Here is a 17,138-nt window from a genome sequence, read left to right as displayed (position 1 = left end):
CTTCAGTATAATTGTTGGAGTTACAGCTTTAATTACAAAGTGGCTATGAATAGTTTAGGTTTTAACGTACGGTACTATAAGAAAGGAGAACGTACCCTCATAGGTGATGTTCAGCACTGTCACAAGATCAGTGAGGTTTGTGAGTGTAGAGTTCAGTACAGCTTCAATAGCACTAAGGACCTCACTCTTACTGGGAACAGGAGAAGACGAGTTGAACACCAGTCTGGTTTGAACCACAGCTGAACCATTGCTAGAGGAGAAAAATATATTTTTGATTGGTTCAAAATTGTTTTTCAAGAAATTAATAGAAAAGTTAATGTTTTTTTTAAATATCCATTAATGAAATTACTTGTACATTGTGGGTGAAGGTCCTGGAGAAGTCTGAGTTGGAGTGGTGCTTGAGGGAACCGTTGGAGCGGTGTCTACAACAGAACAATCTTTAACTACAGTGCAATTTAATGGAAGATAAATGAACTCTGAATCATCAGTAAGAGCAATTGGACATCGTTTTGCTGAGCAATGATATGAAATTGTGGTGTAACCTACCGGTAACTGGCGGACTGGGCATGCTTGGTATATTGTATTCCAGGTATCCATTAACTTCATCGTCTGAGCTCCTATTATGAAGATAAAGCAATGTTGTCAAGAGACAAAAAATTTCATAATCAGAATTTCACAGAGAAATTTGGAAACTGCAATCTTCTGTGTGAACTTACGTGAAGTTGGAGGTACTTGGCACTAATGGAACTGCACTAGTATAATTCTTCAGAAGTACATTTACCTGAGGAGAAAAATCAATATATGGTAAGACTATGATGTCTATCATGCAGATGAGAAATGGATTAGAGATAAAAGGTCTAATCACATGAACTTTATCTATTAAAAACTTGCGAAATTTCACTCACAATTCCATTGATGATGCTCTCCACTTGGTTGTAGGTGTTGTTCATGAGGTCAGGGTTTGTAGGGATGCTGATGTTACTAACTTTGAATGTAATGATAACTGTGTTGGAGGCGTTTGAGATTTCTGTGGAATAAATAAAATGTCCTTCAGTATAATTGTTGGAGTTACAGCTTTAATTACAAAGGGACAATGAATAGTTTAGGTTTTAACGTACGGTACTATAAGAAAGGAGAACATACCCTCATAGGTGATGTTCAGCACTGTCACAAGATCAGTGAGGTTTGTGAGTGTAGAGTTCAGTAGAGCTTCAATAGCACTAAGGACCTCACTCTTACTGGGAACAGGAGAAGATGAGTTGAACACCAGTCTGGTTTGAACCACAGCTGAACCATTGCTAGAGGAGAAAAATATATTTTTGATTGGTTCAAAATTGTTTTTCAGGAAATTAATAGAAAAGGTAAAGCTTTTTTTAAATATCCATTAATGAAATTACTTGTACATTGTGGGTGAAGGTCCTGGAGAAGTCTGCGTTGGAGTGGTGCTTGCGGGAACCGTTGGAGCAGTGTCTACAACAGAACAATCTTTAGCTACAGTGCAATTTAATGGAAGATAAATGAATTCTGAATCATTAGTAAGAGAAATTGGACATCGTTTTGCTGAGCAATGATATGAAATTGTGGTGTAACCTACCGGTCCCTGGCGGACTGTGCATGCTTGATATATTGTATACCATGTATCCATTAACTTCATCATCTGAGCTCCTATTATGAAGATAAAGCAATGTTGTCAAGATACAAATAATTTCATAATCAGAATTTCACAGAGAAATTTGGAAACTGCAATCTTCTGTGTGAACTTACGTGAAGTTGGAGGTACTTGGCACTAATGGAACTGCACTAGTATAATTCTTCAGAAGTACATTTACCTGAGGAGAAACATCAAGTTATGATTAGTGTATAATGAGTTTTGTTGAGGTAAGAAATGGGATAGAGATCAAACTAAATTCTGATCAGATAAAATCTATCTGCTCTAAATGTCTCTAAAAATGTTGAAGTTCACTCACAATTCCATTGATGATGCTCTCCACTTGGTTGTAGGTGTTGTTCATGAGGTTAGGGTTTGTAGGGATGCTGAGGTTACTAACTTTGAATGTAATGATAACTGCGTTGGAAGAGTTTGAGATTTCTGTGGAATAAATAAAATGTCCTTCAGTATAATTGTTGGAGTTACAGCTTTAATTACAAAGTGCCAATGAATAGTTTAGGTTTTCATGTATGGTACTATAAGAAAGGAGAACGTACCCTCATAGGTGATGTTGAGCACTGTTACAAGATCAGTGAGGTTTGTGAGTGTAGAGTTCAGCAGAGCTTCAATAGCACTAAGGACCTCACTCTTACTGGGAACAGGAGAAGACGAGTTGAAAACCAGTCTGGTTTGAACCACAGCTGAACCATTGCTAAAGGAGAAAAATATATTTTTGATTGGTTCAAAACTGTTTTTCAGGAAATTAATAGAAAAGTTAATGTTTTTTTTAAAATATTCATTAATGAAATTACTTGTACATTGTGGGTGAAGGTCCTGGAGAAGTCTGCGTTGGAGTGGTGCTTGCAGGAACCGTTGGAGCGGTGTCTACAACAGAACAATCTTTAACTACAGTGCAATTTAATGGAAGATAAATGAACTCTGAATCATCAGTAAGAGCAATTGGACATCGTTTTGCTGAGAATGATATGAAATTGTGGTGTAACCTACCGTTAACTGGCGGACTGGGCATGCTTGGTATATTGTATTCCATGTATCCATTAACTTCATCCTCTGAGCTCCTATTATGAAGATAAAGCAATATTGTCAAGATACAAATGATTTCATAATCAGAATTTCACAGAGAAATTTGGAAAATGCAATCTTCTGTGTGAACTTACGTGAAGTTGGAGGTAGTGGGCTGTAATGGAACTGCACTAGTATAATTCTTCAGAAGTACATTTACCTGAGGAGAAACATCAAGTTATGATTAGTGTATAATGAGTTTTGTTGAGGTAAGAAATGGGTTAGAGATCAAACTAAATTCTGATCAGATAAAATCTATCTGCTCTATATGTCTCTAAAAATGTTGAAGTTCACTCACAATTCCATTGATGATGCTCTCCACTTGGTTGTAGGTGTTGTTCATGACTTTAGGGTTTGTAGGGATGCTGAGGTTACTAACTTTGAATGTAATGATAACTGCGTTGGAGGAGTTTGAGATTTCTGTGGAATAAATAAAATGTCCTTCAGTATAATTGTTGGAGTTACAGCTTTAATTACAAAGTGGCTATGAATAGTTTAGGTTTTCATGTATGGTACTATAAGAAAGGAGAACGTACCCTCATAGGTGATGTTGAGCACTGTTACAAGATCAGTGAGGTTTGTGAGTGTAGAGTTCAGCAGAGCTTCAATAGCACTAAGGACCTCACTCTTACTGGGAACAGGAGAAGACGAGTTGAACACCAGTCTGGTTTGAACCACAGCTGAACCATTGCTTGAGGAGAAAAATATATTTTTGATAGGTTCAAAATTGTTTTTCAGGAAATTAATAGAAAAGTTAATGTTTTTTTTAAATATCCATTAATGAAATTACTTGTACATTGTGGGTGAAGGTCCTGGAGAAGTCTGAGTTGGAGTGGTGCTTGCGGGAACCGTTGGAGCGGTGTCTACAACAGAACAATCTTTAGCTACAGTGCAATTTAATGGAAGATAAATGAACTCTGATTCATCAGTAAGAGAAATTGGACATCGTTTTGCTGAGCAATGATATGAAATTGTGGTGTAACCTACCGGTAACTGGCGGACTGGGCATGCTTGGTATATTGTATTCCATGTATCCATTAACTTCATCGTCTGAGCTCCTATTATGAAGATAAAGCAGTGTTGTCAAGAGACAAATAATTTCATAATCAGAATTTCACAGAGAAATTTGGAAACTGCAATCTTCTGTGTGAACTTACGTGAAGTTGGAGGTACTTGGCACTAATGGAACTGCACTAGTATAATTCTTCAGAAGTACATTTACCTGAGGAGAAAAATCAATATATGGTAAGACTATGATGTCTATCGTTCAGATGAGAAATGGATTAGAGATAAAAGGTCTAATCACATGAACTTTATCTATTAAAAACTTGCGAAATTTCACTCACAATTCCATTGATGATGCTCTCCACTTGGTTGTAGATGTTGTTCATGAGGTCAGGGTTTGTAGGGATGCTGATGTTACTAACTTTGAATGTAATGATAACTGCATAGGAGGCGTTTGAGATTTCTGTGGAATAAATAAAATGTCCTTCAGTATAATTGTTGGAGTTACAGCTTTAATTACAAAGGGACAATGAATAGTTTAGGTTTTAACGTACGGTACTATAAGAAAGGAGAACATACCCTCATAGGTGATGTTCAGCACTGTCACAAGATCAGTGAGGTTTGTGAGTGTAGAGTTCAGTAGAGCTTCAATAACACTAAGGACCTCACTCTTACTGGGAACAGGAGAAGACGAGTTGAACACCAGTCTGGTTTGAACCACAGCTGAACCATTGCTAGAGGAGAAAAATATATTTTTGATTGGTTCAAAATTGTTTTTCAAGAAATTAATAGAAAAGTTAATGTTTTTTTTTAAATATTCATTAATGAAATTACTTGTACATTGTGGGTGAAGGTCCTGGAGAAGTCTGCGTTGGAGTGGTGCTTGCAGGAACCGTTGGAGCGGTGTCTACAACAGAACAATCTTTAACTACAGTGCAATTTAATGGAAGATAAATGAACTCTGAATCATCAGTAAGAGCAATTGGACATCGTTTTGCTGAGAATGATATGAAATTGTGGTGTAACCTACCGGTAACTGGCGGACTGGGCATGCTTGGTATATTGTATTCCATGTATCCATTAACTTCATCCTCTGAGCTCCTATTATGAAGATAAAGCAATATTGTCAAGATACAAATGATTTCATAATCAGAATTTCACAGAGAAATTTGGAAAATGCAATCTTCTGTGTGAACTTACGTGAAGTTGGAGGTAGTGGGCTGTAATGGAACTGCACTAGTATAATTCTTCAGAAGTACATTTACCTGAGGAGAAACATCAAGTTATGATTAGTGTATAATGAGTTTTGTTGAGGTAAGAAATGGGTTAGAGATCAAACTAAATTCTGATCAGATAAAATCTATCTGCTCTATATGTCTCTAAAAATGTTGAAGTTCACTCACAATTCCATTGATGATGCTCTCCACTTGGTTGTAGGTGTTGTTCATGACTTTAGGGTTTGTAGGGATGCTGAGGTTACTAACTTTGAATGTAATGATAACTGCGTTGGAGGAGTTTGAGATTTCTGTGGAATAAATAAAATGTCCTTCAGTATAATTGTTGGAGTTACAGCTTTAATTACAAAGTGGCTATGAATAGTTTAGGTTTTCATGTATGGTACTATAAGAAAGGAGAACGTACCCTCATAGGTGATGTTGAGCACTGTTACAAGATCAGTGAGGTTTGTGAGTGTAGAGTTCAGCAGAGCTTCAATAGCACTAAGGACCTCACTCTTACTGGGAACAGGAGAAGACGAGTTGAACACCAGTCTGGTTTGAACCACAGCTGAACCATTGCTTGAGGAGAAAAATATATTTTTGATAGGTTCAAAATTGTTTTTCAGGAAATTAATAGAAAAGTTAATGTTTTTTTTAAATATCCATTAATGAAATTACTTGTACATTGTGGGTGAAGGTCCTGGAGAAGTCTGAGTTGGAGTGGTGCTTGCGGGAACCGTTGGAGCGGTGTCTACAACAGAACAATCTTTAGCTACAGTGCAATTTAATGGAAGATAAATGAACTCTGATTCATCAGTAAGAGAAATTGGACATCGTTTTGCTGAGCAATGATATGAAATTGTGGTGTAACCTACCGGTAACTGGCGGACTGGGCATGCTTGGTATATTGTATTCCATGTATCCATTAACTTCATCGTCTGAGCTCCTATTATGAAGATAAAGCAGTGTTGTCAAGAGACAAATAATTTCATAATCAGAATTTCACAGAGAAATTTGGAAACTGCAATCTTCTGTGTGAACTTACGTGAAGTTGGAGGTACTTGGCACTAATGGAACTGCACTAGTATAATTCTTCAGAAGTACATTTACCTGAGGAGAAAAATCAATATATGGTAAGACTATGATGTCTATCGTTCAGATGAGAAATGGATTAGAGATAAAAGGTCTAATCACATGAACTTTATCTATTAAAAACTTGCGAAATTTCACTCACAATTCCATTGATGATGCTCTCCACTTGGTTGTAGATGTTGTTCATGAGGTCAGGGTTTGTAGGGATGCTGATGTTACTAACTTTGAATGTAATGATAACTGCATAGGAGGCGTTTGAGATTTCTGTGGAATAAATAAAATGTCCTTCAGTATAATTGTTGGAGTTACAGCTTTAATTACAAAGGGACAATGAATAGTTTAGGTTTTAACGTACGGTACTATAAGAAAGGAGAACATACCCTCATAGGTGATGTTCAGCACTGTCACAAGATCAGTGAGGTTTGTGAGTGTAGAGTTCAGTAGAGCTTCAATAACACTAAGGACCTCACTCTTACTGGGAACAGGAGAAGACGAGTTGAACACCAGTCTGGTTTGAACCACAGCTGAACCATTGCTAGAGGAGAAAAATATATTTTTGATTGGTTCAAAATTGTTTTTCAAGAAATTAATAGAAAAGTTAATGTTTTTTTTTAAATATTCATTAATGAAATTACTTGTACATTGTGGGTGAAGGTCCTGGAGAAGTCTGCGTTGGAGTGGTGCTTGCAGGAACCGTTGGAGCGGTGTCTACAACAGAACAATCTTTAACTACAGTGCAATTTAATGGAAGATAAATGAACTCTGAATCATCAGTAAGAGCAATTGGACATCGTTTTGCTGAGAATGATATGAAATTGTGGTGTAACCTACCGGTAACTGGCGGACTGGGCATGCTTGGTATATTGTATTCCATGTATCCATTAACTTCATCCTCTGAGCTCCTATTATGAAGATAAAGCAATATTGTCAAGATACAAATGATTTCATAATCAGAATTTCACAGAGAAATTTGGAAAATGCAATCTTCTGTGTGAACTTACGTGAAGTTGGAGGTAGTGGGCTGTAATGGAACTGCACTAGTATAATTCTTCAGAAGTACACTTACCTGAGGAGAAACATCAAGTTATGATTAGTGTATAATGAGTTTTGTTGAGGTAAGAAATGGGTTAGAGATCAAACTAAATTCTGATCAGATCAAATCTATCTGCTCTATATGTCTCTAAAAATGTTGAAGTTCACTCACAATTCCATTGATGATGCTTTCCACTTGGTTGTAGGTGTTGTTCATGAGGTTAGGGTTTGTAGGGATGCTGAGGTTACTAACTTTGAATGTAATGATAACTGCGTTGGAGGAGTTTGAGATTTCTGTGGAATAAATAAAATGTCCTTCAGTATAATTGTTGGAGTTACAGCTTTAATTACAAAGTGGCTATGAATAGTTTAGGTTTTCATGTATGGTACTATAAGAAAGGAGAACGTACCCTCATAGGTGATGTTCAGCACTGTTACAAGATCAGTGAGGTTTGTGAGTGTAGAGTTCAGCAGAGCTTCAATAGCACTAAGGACCTCACTCTTACTGGGAACAGGAGAAGACGAGTTGAACACCAGTCTGGTTTGAACCACAGCTGAACCATTGCTAGAGGAGAAAAATATATTTTTGATAGGTTCAAAATTGTTTTTCAAGAAATTAATAGAAAAGTTAATGTTTTTTTTTAAATATCCATTAATGAAATTACTTGTACATTGTGGGTGAAGGTCCTGGAGAAGTCTGAGTTGGAGTGGTGCTTGCGGGAACCGTTGGAGCGGTGTCTACAACAGAACAATCTTTAGCTACAGTGCAATTTAATGGAAGATAAATGAACTCTGAATCATCAGTAAGAGAAATTGGACATCGTTTTGCTGAGCAATGATATGAAATTGTGGTGTAACCTACCGGTCCCTGGCGGACTGTGCATGCTTGGTATATTGTATACCATGTATCCATTAACTTCATCATCTGAGCTCCTATTATGAAGATAAAGCAATGTTGTCAAGATACAAATAATTTCATAATCAGAATTTCACAGAGAAATTTGGAAACTGCAATCTTCTGTGTGAACTTACATGAAGTTGGAGGTACTTGGCACTAATGGAACTGCAGTAGTATAATTTTTCAGAAGTACATTTACCTGAGGAGAAAAATCAATATATGGTAAGACTATGATGTTTGTCATGCAGATGAGAAATGGATTAGAGATAAAAGTTCTAATCACATGAACTTTATCTATTAAAAACTTGCGAAATTTCACTCACAATTCCATTGATGATGCTCTCCACTTGGTTGTAGGTGTTGTTCATGAGGTCAGGGTTTGTAGGGATGCTGATGTTACTAACTTTGAATGTAATGATAACTGCATAGGAGGCGTTTGAGATTTCTGTGGAATAAATAAAATGTCCTTCAGTATAATTGTTGGAGTTACAGCTTTAATTACAAAGGGACAATGAATAGTTTAGGTTTTAACGTACGGTACTATAAGAAAGGAGAACATACCCTCATAGGTGATGTTCAGCACTGTCACAAGATCAGTGAGGTTTGTGAGTGTAGAGTTCAGTAGAGCTTCAATAGCACTAAGGACCTCACTCTTACTGGGAACAGGAGAAGACGAGTTGAACACCAGTCTGGTTTGAACCACAGCTGAACCATTGCTAGAGGAGAAAAATATATTTTTGATAGGTTCAAAATTGTTTTTCAGGAAATTAATAGAAAAGTTAATGTTTTTTTAAATATCCATTAATGAAATTACTTGTACATTGTGGGTGAAGGTCCTGGAGAAGTCTGAGTTGGAGTGGTGCTTGCGGGAACCGTTGGAGCGGTGTCTACAACAGAACAATCTTTAGCTACAGTGCAATTTAATGGAAGATAAATGAACTCTGAATCATCAGTAAGAGAAATTGGACATCGTTTTGCTGAGCAATGATATGAAATTGTGGTGTAACCTACCGGTAACTGGCGGACTGGGCATGCTTGGTATATTGTATTCCAGGTATCCATTAACTTCATCGTCTGAGCTCCTAATATGAAGATAAAGCAATGTTGTCAAGATACAAATAATTTCATAATCAGAATTTCACAGAGAAATTTGGAAACTGCAATCTTCTGTGTGAACTTACGTGAAGTTGGAGGTACTTGGCACTAATGGAACTGCAGTAGTATAATTCTTCAGAAGTACATTTACCTGAGGAGAAAAATCAATATATTAGGTACTAATGATGTCTATCGTTCAGATGAGAAATGGATTAGAGATAAAAGTTCTAATCACATGAACTTTATCTATTAAAAACTTGCGAAATTTCACTCACAATTCCATTGATGATGCTCTCCACTTGGTTGTAGGTGTTGTTCATGAGGTCAGGGTTCGTAGGGATGCTGATGTTACTAACTTTGAATGTAATGATAACTGCATAGGAGGCGTTTGAGATTTCTGTGGAATAAATAAAATGTCCTTCAGTATAATTGTTGGAGTTACAGCTTTAATTACAAAGGGACAATGAATAGTTTAGGTTTTAACGTACGGTACTATAAGAAAGGAGAACATACCCTCATAGGTGATGTTCAGCACTGTCACAAGATCAGTGAGGTTTGTGAGTGTAGAGTTCAGTAGAGCTTCAATAACACTAAGGACCTCACTCTTACTGGGAACAGGAGAAGACGAGTTGAACACCAGTCTGGTTTGAACCACAGCTGAACCATTGCTAGAGGAGAAAAATATATTTTTGATTGGTTCAAAATTGTTTTTCAGGAAATTAATAGAAAAGTTAATGTTTTTTTTTTTAAATATTCATTAATGAAATTACTTGTACATTGTGGGTGAAGGTCCTGGAGAAGTCTGCGTTGGAGTGGTGCTTGCAGGAACCATTGGAGCGGTGTCTACAACAGAACAATCTTTAACTACAGTGCAATTTAATGGAAGATAAATGAACTCTGAATCATCAGTAAGAGCAATTGGACATCGTTTTGCTGAGAATGATATGAAATTGTGGTGTAACCTACCGGTAACTGGCGGACTGGGCATGCTTGGTATATTGTATTCCATGTATCCATTAACTTCATCCTCTGAGCTCCTATTATGAAGATAAAGCAATATTGTCAAGATACAAATGATTTCATAATCAGAATTTCACAGAGAAATTTGGAAAATGCAATCTTCTGTGTGAACTTACGTGAAGTTGGAGGTAGTGGGCTGTAATGGAACTGCACTAGTATAATTCTTCAGAAGTATATTTACCTGAGGAGAAACATCAAGTTATGATTAGTGTATAATGAGTTTTGTTGAGGTAAGAAATGGGTTAGAGATCAAACTAAATTCTGATCAGATCAAATCTATCTGCTCTATATGTCTCTAAAAATGAAGTTCACTCACAATTCCATTGATGATGCTCTCCACTTGGTTGTAGGTGTTGTTCATGAGGTCAGGGTTTGTAGGGATGCTGATGTTACTAACTTTGAATGTAATGATAACTGCGTTGGAGGCATTTGAGATTTCTGTGGAATAAATAAAATGTCCTTCAGTAAAATTGTTGGAATTACAGCTTTAATTACAAAGTGACAATGAATAGTTTAGGTTTTAATGTACGGTACTATAAGAAAGGAAAACATACCCTCATAGGCGATGTTCAGCACTGTTACAGGATCAGCGAAGTTTGTGAGTGTAGAGTTCAGCTTAGCTTCAATAAAACTAAGGACCTCACTCTTACTGGGAAAGGGAGAAGGCGAGTTGAACACCAGTCTGGTTTGAACCACAGCTGAACCATTGCTAAAGGAGAAAAATATATTTTTGATGAGTTCAAAATTGTTTTTCAGGAAATTAATAGAAAAGTTAATGTTTTTTTAAATATCCATTAATGAAATTACTTATACATTGTGGGTGAAGGTCCTGGAGAAGTCTGAGTTGGAGTGGTGCTTGCAGGAACCGTTGGAGCGGTGTCTACAACAGAACAATCTTTAGCTACAGTGCAATTTAATGGAAGATAAATGAACTCTGAATCATCAGTAAGAGAAAATAGACATCATTTTGCTGAGCAATGATATGAAATTGTGGTTGTAACCTACCGGTCCCTGGCTTAGCTGGGATGCTTGGTATATTGTATTCCATGTAGCCATCAACTTTATTCTTTGAGCTCCTATTTTGAAGAGTAAGCATTAATGTAAACATACAAATGATTCCACAATCAGAATTTCACAGAGAAATTTGGAAGTGCAATCGTCTGCAAGAACTTACGTAAAGTTGGTGAAACTGGGCTGTAATGGACCTGCACCAGTATCATTTAGAAGTGTGTTTACCTGGGGAGAAAATTGAGATATTGATTTCTTAATATGAACTCCTTTGACAAATGTTATCGGACAGCATCAGGATTTAAACTGTGAGAAAATGAAAGTTTAGTCAGATTTTGATGAGTTGCTCAAACTTAAACAGCTTTCAAGTTCTTTTTCTGAAGACATGAAATAAAATTTATTATGATTATTACTGAGCAAAATGAGCTAAACAATGGCCAGTATAGTATATTTGCATGGCCTGGTGTCTAAACTTAACATTTCCTTATTCCAAATGTAAGAGCAGGGTGTGAAGGTCGAATTACTAGAGAAGTAGTATAGCTGTACAAAAAGTATTGTCAGTATTGTATGCCTATCTCAGGCGTCATCGGGCATCAAGGCAGGATACACCCTGGACGGAGTGCCAACCCATCTCAGGGTCTAATCTTAGCTGTACAAAAAGTATTGCAATCTGCACAACATATTGGGAGACATATCAGAGTTCAAAAGAGGACAAATTGTTGGTGTGTGCCTTGTTGGTACTCGTGACCAGCATAGCTAGTCTTTGTGGTGAATCGAGAGGCACGTTGTCCACGGTAACGAGTGATACCTCCGCAAAAGTCAGATCACACCCAACAGGAGTAACTGTCCATGCAAGAGGAAGCTGTTTGAAAAGGATGCCTGGGTACAAACCCTGATTGTATCCATAAAACTTCAAACCACACCTGCCCAACTCTCTGCAGATTTCAATGCACACCTCCACCCTTCTGTTTCCACCAAAACTGTTTGTCAGAAGCCCTACAGGGTCAAAATTCATGTCTGGGCTTCTCTAGCCAAACCTTTGGTCAGTCGTGTCAGTGCCAAATGTCTGTTTCAGAGGTGACACCAACAGACATCTTGGGTGGTGTACAAGGTGAAACATGTATTGTTTTCTGATGTCTTCACTGTCTTTCCCAAATCCAGGATTTTTACTATGTGGAGAATCCCAAAAGAATCTTTTCAACCTGACTGCTGCATACCCAAAGTCAAGCACAGCAGTGAATCAGTGGTGGTTCAGGCTCCGATATCATGGCATTCCCTAAACCCACTACTTGGACTAGATGGAGGATCATGTGCAACCAGAGGTTCAAACATCGAACCTAGAAGAAAGTATCTTGTATGTTGATGATAATGCACTAATGGACAGATCAAGACTGGTGACAAAGTGGTCTGATGAAAACGAAAGTGATGTCAAAACTCTCCTGTGGCCTGCACAGTCAACAGATCTGAATATTGTTGAGCCACTTTGGTGTGTTTTGGAGGAGCGAGTCAGAAATCTTTTTTTTTTTTACCCGCATCATGGCCACTGTTCTGCACGAGGATTGGGTAAGAACCCTTCTAACCAGTGTATGATTGTTATTTGTTTTTACAAGATGAGTCAGTGCTGTATCACTGCAAAATGAGTCTTTACACCGTACTATTAATCTTTTGTTGACGTAAACCAAGGTTATCGGTTTCATTGTACAAGCCTTGTAATGTTCCACACCACATCTGAGACTACGATGAGTTTCGTTCAGGTATGAAATGGATTAGAGGAAAAAATAAATTCTGATAAGATGAACGCGATATAATAAACACATGCTGAAAGTCACTCACGATGTCATTGATGGTGCTCCCCACTGGGTTGTAGGTTGTATTCTTGTGGTCCTGGCCTGTGGGCTTGTCGATATCACAGACTTTGAATAGAATGGTAACTGTGGTGGAGTTGTTTGAAATTCCTGTGGAATAAAAGAAATGTTCTTCAGTACAATTGTTGGAGTTACAGATTTTATTAGAAAGTGAAAATGAATATTGAGATTTAAATGTATAGTACTATAAGAACGGAGAACATACCCTCATAGGTGATGTTCAGCACTGTAACATGCTCAGTGATGTTTTTGAGTGTAGAGTTCAGAGCTGCAATTTTACTGAAGACCTCACTCACATTGAGGGCAGAAGAGGACAAGTTGAACACCAGTCTGGTTTGAACCACACCTGAACAATCACTAAAGGGGGAACAAAAACATCATTTTAATTTTGTCAAATTTGTTTTTCTGGAAATTAATAAAAAGGTAAATGTTATTTAAATATTAAAGAAATGACTCACTCGTACGTTGTGGGAGAAGATCCTGGAGTAGTCTGCATAGGAGTGGTGCTTGTAGCAACCGTTGGAGCTGTGTGTACAACAGAACAATCTTTAGCTACAGTGCAATTTAATGGAAGATAAATGAATTCAGAAACATTAGCAAGAGAAATTACACATAGTTTTGCTAAGCAATGATATGAAATTGTGGTGTAACCTACCGTTCTCTGTCTTAGCCGGGATGCTTGGTATATGGTATTCCATGTAACCATCAACTTTATTCTTTGAGTTCCTATTATGAAGAGACAGCATTATTGTAAAGATACAACTTATTCCACAATCAGAATTTCACAGAGAAATTTGGAAGTGCAATCTTCTGCAAGAACTTACTTGAAGTTGGTGATACTGGGCTGTAATGGACCTGCACCAGTATCATTTAGAAGTGTGTTTACCTGGGGAGAAAATGAAGATATTGATTTTTTAATATGAACTCCTTTGACAAATGTAATCGGACAGCATCAGGGTTTCAACTGTGAGCAGATGACGGTTCAGTCAGAATTCGATGGGTTGGTCAAACTTAAAAAGCTTTCAAGTTCTTTTTCTGAAGACATGAAATAAAATTTATTATGATTATTACTGAGCAAAATGGGCTGGACAATGGCCAGTATAGTGTTGGAGGATTCTCGCCTATATTTGCATGGCCCGGTGTCTAATCTTCACCAATTCCTCATTCCAAAAGTAAGAGCAGGGTGTGAAGGTCGAATTACTAGAGCAGTAATACAGCTGTACAAAAAGTATTGCAATCTGCACAACATATTGGGAGACATATCAGAGTTCAAAAGAGGACAAATTGTTGGTGTGTTCCTTGTTGGTACTCGTGACCAGCATAGCTAGTCTTTGTGGTGTATTGAGAGGCACGTTGTCCACGGTAACGAGTGATACCTCCGCAAAAGACAGATCACACCCAACAGGAGTAACTGTCCATGCAAAAGGAAGCTGTTTGAAACGGATGCCTGGGAACAAACCCTGATAGTATCCATAAAACTTCAAACCACAACTGAACAACTCTCTGCGGATTTCAAAACGCATCTCCAACCTTCTGTTTCCACCAAAACTGTTCGTCAGAAGCTCTACAGGGTCAAAATTTATGTCTGGGCTTCTCTAGCCAAACCTTTGGTCAGTCGTGTCAGTGCCAAATGTCTATTTCAGTGGTGACACCAACAGACATTTTGGGTGGTGGACAAGGTGAAACATGTATTGTTTTCTGATGTCTTCATTGTCTTTTCCACATCCAGGATTGTTACTGTGTGGAGAATCCCAAAAGAAGCTTTTCAGCCTGACTGCCGCATACCCAAAGTCAAGAACAGCAGTGAATCAGTGGTGGTTTGGGCTCCGATATCATGGCATTCCCTAAGCCCAATACTTGGACTAGATGGGAGAGCCAAGGACTACCGAACCAATTTGGAGGATCACGTGCAACCAGAGGTTCAAACAATGAACCTAGAAGAAGGTATCTTGTATGTTGATGATAATGCACTAATGGACAGATCAAGACTGGTGACAAAGTGGTCTGATGAAAACGAAAGTGATGTCAAAACTCTCCTGTGGCCTGCACAGTCAACAGATCTGAATATTGTTGAGCCACTTTGGTGTGTTTTGGAGGAGCGAGTCAGAAATCTTTTTTTTTTTTACCCGCATCATGGCCACTGTTCTGCACGAGGATTGGGTAAGAACCCTTCTAACCAGTGTATGATTGTTATTTGTTTTTACAAGATGAGTCAGTGCTGTATCACTGCAAAATGAGTCTTTACACCGTACTATTAATCTTTTGTTGACGTAAACCAAGGTTATCGGTTTCATTGTACAAGCCTTGTAATGTTCCACACCACATCTGAGACTACGATGAGTTTCGTTCAGGTATGAAATGGATTAGAGGAAAAAATAAATTCTGATAAGATGAACGCGATATAATAAACACATGCTGAAAGTCACTCACGATGTCATTGATGGTGCTCCCCACTGGGTTGTAGGTTGTATTCTTGTGGTCCTGGCCTGTGGGCTTGTCGATATCACAGACTTTGAATAGAATGGTAACTGTGGTGGAGTTGTTTGAAATTCCTGTGGAATAAAAGAAATGTTCTTCAGTACAATTGTTGGAGTTACAGATTTTATTAGAAAGTGAAAATGAATATTGAGATTTAAATGTATAGTACTATAAGAACGGAGAACATACCCTCATAGGTGATGTTCAGCACTGTAACATGCTCAGTGATGTTTTTGAGTGTAGAGTTCAGAGCTGCAATTTTACTGAAGACCTCACTCACATTGAGGGCAGAAGAGGACAAGTTGAACACCAGTCTGGTTTGAACCACACCTGAACAATCACTAAAGGGGGAACAAAAACATCATTTTAATTTTGTCAAATTTGTTTTTCTGGAAATTAATAAAAAGGTAAATGTTATTTAAATATTAAAGAAATGACTCACTCATACGTTGTGGGAGAAGATCCTGGAGTAGTCTGCATAGGAGTGGTGCTTGTAGCAACCGTTGGAGCTGTGTGTACAACAGAACAATCTTTAGCTACAGTGCAATTTAATGGAAGATAAATGAATTCAGAAACATTAGCAAGAGAAATTACACATAGTTTTGCTAAGCAATGATATGAAATTGTGGTGTAACCTACCGTTCTCTGTCTTAGCCGGGATGCTTGGTATATGGTATTCCATGTAACCATCAACTTTATTCTTTGAGTTCCTATTATGAAGAGACAGCATTATTGTAAAGATACAACTTATTCCACAATCAGAATTTCACAGAGAAATTTGGAAGTGCAATCTTCTGCAAGAACTTACTTGAAGTTGGTGATACTGGGCTGTAATGGACCTGCACCAGTATCATTTAGAAGTGTGTTTACCTGGGGAGAAAATGAAGATATTGATTTTTTAATATGAACTCCTTTGACAAATGTAATCGGACAGCATCAGGGTTTCAACTGTGAGCAGATGACGGTTCAGTCAGAATTCGATGGGTTGGTCAAACTTAAAAAGCTTTCAAGTTCTTTTTCTGAAGACATGAAATAAAATTTATTATGATTATTGCTGAGCAAAATGGGCTGGACAATGGCCAGTATAGTGTTGGAGGATTCTCGCCTATATTTGCATGGCCCGGTGTCTAATCTTCACCAATTCCTCATTCCAAAAGTAAGAGCAGGGTGTGAAGGTCAAATTACTAGAGCAGTAATACAGCTGTACAAAAAGTATTGCAATCTGCACAACATATTGGGAGACATATCAGAGTTCAAAAGAGGACAAATTGTTGGTGTGTGCCTTGTTGGTACTCGTGACCAGCATAGCTAGTCTTTGTGGTGAATCGAGAGGCACGTTGTCCACGGTAACGAGTGATACCTCCGCAAAAGTCCGATCACACCCAACAGGAGTAACTGTCCATGCAAGAGGAAGCTGTTTGAAAAGGATGCCTGGGTACAAACCCTGATTGTATCCATAAAACTTCAAACCACACCTGCCCAACTCTCTGCAGATTTCAATGCACACCTCCACCCTTCTGTTTCCACCAAAACTGTTTGTCAGAAGCCCTACAGGGTCAAAATTCATGTCTGGGCTTCTCTAGCCAAACCTTTGGTCAGTCGTGTCAGTGCCAAATGTCTGTTTCAGAGGTGACACCAACAGACATCTTGGGTGGTGTACAAGGTGAAACATGTATTGTTTTCTGATGTCTTCACTG

At 37.9% G+C, this 17,138-nt stretch overlaps 1 protein-coding gene across 50 annotated transcripts in view; it reads right to left on the bottom strand.

Annotated features, from left to right (window-relative positions):
* Positions 1 to 17,138, bottom strand: part of LOC113646538 (uncharacterized threonine-rich GPI-anchored glycoprotein PJ4664.02-like) — a 54,712-nt gene that overhangs the window by 15,402 nt on the left and 22,172 nt on the right. For 31 of the 50 annotated variants that reach the window (XM_047812339.1, XM_047812312.1, XM_047812336.1 and 28 more), the window contains exons 54-117: positions 16,250 to 16,311; positions 16,081 to 16,151; positions 15,884 to 15,950; positions 15,631 to 15,782; positions 15,394 to 15,515; positions 13,788 to 13,849; positions 13,619 to 13,689; positions 13,422 to 13,488; positions 13,169 to 13,320; positions 12,932 to 13,053; positions 11,265 to 11,326; positions 11,096 to 11,166; positions 10,898 to 10,970; positions 10,645 to 10,799; positions 10,407 to 10,528; positions 10,207 to 10,271; positions 10,037 to 10,107; positions 9,841 to 9,913; positions 9,584 to 9,738; positions 9,346 to 9,467; positions 9,157 to 9,221; positions 8,987 to 9,057; positions 8,790 to 8,862; positions 8,537 to 8,691; positions 8,299 to 8,420; positions 8,110 to 8,174; positions 7,940 to 8,010; positions 7,743 to 7,815; positions 7,488 to 7,642; positions 7,250 to 7,371; positions 7,047 to 7,111; positions 6,877 to 6,947; positions 6,681 to 6,753; positions 6,426 to 6,580; positions 6,188 to 6,309; positions 5,999 to 6,063; positions 5,829 to 5,899; positions 5,632 to 5,704; positions 5,378 to 5,532; positions 5,140 to 5,261; positions 4,937 to 5,001; positions 4,767 to 4,837; positions 4,571 to 4,643; positions 4,316 to 4,470; positions 4,078 to 4,199; positions 3,889 to 3,953; positions 3,719 to 3,789; positions 3,522 to 3,594; positions 3,268 to 3,422; positions 3,030 to 3,151; positions 2,827 to 2,891; positions 2,657 to 2,727; positions 2,461 to 2,533; positions 2,206 to 2,360; positions 1,968 to 2,089; positions 1,765 to 1,829; positions 1,595 to 1,665; positions 1,398 to 1,470; positions 1,144 to 1,298; positions 906 to 1,027; positions 717 to 781; positions 547 to 617; positions 350 to 422; positions 96 to 250 (exon numbers count right to left, since the gene is read on the bottom strand). In XM_047812339.1, coding sequence (XP_047668295.1) covers positions 96 to 250; positions 350 to 422; positions 547 to 617; positions 717 to 781; positions 906 to 1,027; positions 1,144 to 1,298; positions 1,398 to 1,470; positions 1,595 to 1,665; positions 1,765 to 1,829; positions 1,968 to 2,089; positions 2,206 to 2,360; positions 2,461 to 2,533; positions 2,657 to 2,727; positions 2,827 to 2,891; positions 3,030 to 3,151; positions 3,268 to 3,422; positions 3,522 to 3,594; positions 3,719 to 3,789; positions 3,889 to 3,953; positions 4,078 to 4,199; positions 4,316 to 4,470; positions 4,571 to 4,643; positions 4,767 to 4,837; positions 4,937 to 5,001; positions 5,140 to 5,261; positions 5,378 to 5,532; positions 5,632 to 5,704; positions 5,829 to 5,899; positions 5,999 to 6,063; positions 6,188 to 6,309; positions 6,426 to 6,580; positions 6,681 to 6,753; positions 6,877 to 6,947; positions 7,047 to 7,111; positions 7,250 to 7,371; positions 7,488 to 7,642; positions 7,743 to 7,815; positions 7,940 to 8,010; positions 8,110 to 8,174; positions 8,299 to 8,420; positions 8,537 to 8,691; positions 8,790 to 8,862; positions 8,987 to 9,057; positions 9,157 to 9,221; positions 9,346 to 9,467; positions 9,584 to 9,738; positions 9,841 to 9,913; positions 10,037 to 10,107; positions 10,207 to 10,271; positions 10,407 to 10,528; positions 10,645 to 10,799; positions 10,898 to 10,970; positions 11,096 to 11,166; positions 11,265 to 11,326; positions 12,932 to 13,053; positions 13,169 to 13,320; positions 13,422 to 13,488; positions 13,619 to 13,689; positions 13,788 to 13,849; positions 15,394 to 15,515; positions 15,631 to 15,782; positions 15,884 to 15,950; positions 16,081 to 16,151; positions 16,250 to 16,311 — 6,169 coding nt within the window. The remainder of the gene's footprint in view (positions 1 to 95; positions 251 to 349; positions 423 to 546; positions 618 to 716; positions 782 to 905; positions 1,028 to 1,143; positions 1,299 to 1,397; positions 1,471 to 1,594; positions 1,666 to 1,764; positions 1,830 to 1,967; positions 2,090 to 2,205; positions 2,361 to 2,460; positions 2,534 to 2,656; positions 2,728 to 2,826; positions 2,892 to 3,029; positions 3,152 to 3,267; positions 3,423 to 3,521; positions 3,595 to 3,718; positions 3,790 to 3,888; positions 3,954 to 4,077; positions 4,200 to 4,315; positions 4,471 to 4,570; positions 4,644 to 4,766; positions 4,838 to 4,936; positions 5,002 to 5,139; positions 5,262 to 5,377; positions 5,533 to 5,631; positions 5,705 to 5,828; positions 5,900 to 5,998; positions 6,064 to 6,187; positions 6,310 to 6,425; positions 6,581 to 6,680; positions 6,754 to 6,876; positions 6,948 to 7,046; positions 7,112 to 7,249; positions 7,372 to 7,487; positions 7,643 to 7,742; positions 7,816 to 7,939; positions 8,011 to 8,109; positions 8,175 to 8,298; positions 8,421 to 8,536; positions 8,692 to 8,789; positions 8,863 to 8,986; positions 9,058 to 9,156; positions 9,222 to 9,345; positions 9,468 to 9,583; positions 9,739 to 9,840; positions 9,914 to 10,036; positions 10,108 to 10,206; positions 10,272 to 10,406; positions 10,529 to 10,644; positions 10,800 to 10,897; positions 10,971 to 11,095; positions 11,167 to 11,264; positions 11,327 to 12,931; positions 13,054 to 13,168; positions 13,321 to 13,421; positions 13,489 to 13,618; positions 13,690 to 13,787; positions 13,850 to 15,393; positions 15,516 to 15,630; positions 15,783 to 15,883; positions 15,951 to 16,080; positions 16,152 to 16,249; positions 16,312 to 17,138) is intronic. The other 19 variants (XM_047812346.1, XM_047812362.1, XM_047812328.1 and 16 more) reach the window with 18 other exon arrangements.

The sequence above is a fragment of the Tachysurus fulvidraco genome, chromosome 4 (genome assembly GCF_022655615.1).
Source record: "Tachysurus fulvidraco isolate hzauxx_2018 chromosome 4, HZAU_PFXX_2.0, whole genome shotgun sequence".
NCBI lineage: Eukaryota > Metazoa > Chordata > Actinopteri > Siluriformes > Bagridae > Tachysurus > Tachysurus fulvidraco.
The sequence above is the reverse complement of the archived record's forward strand: the minus strand, read 5'-3'. Positions and strand labels throughout refer to the sequence as shown.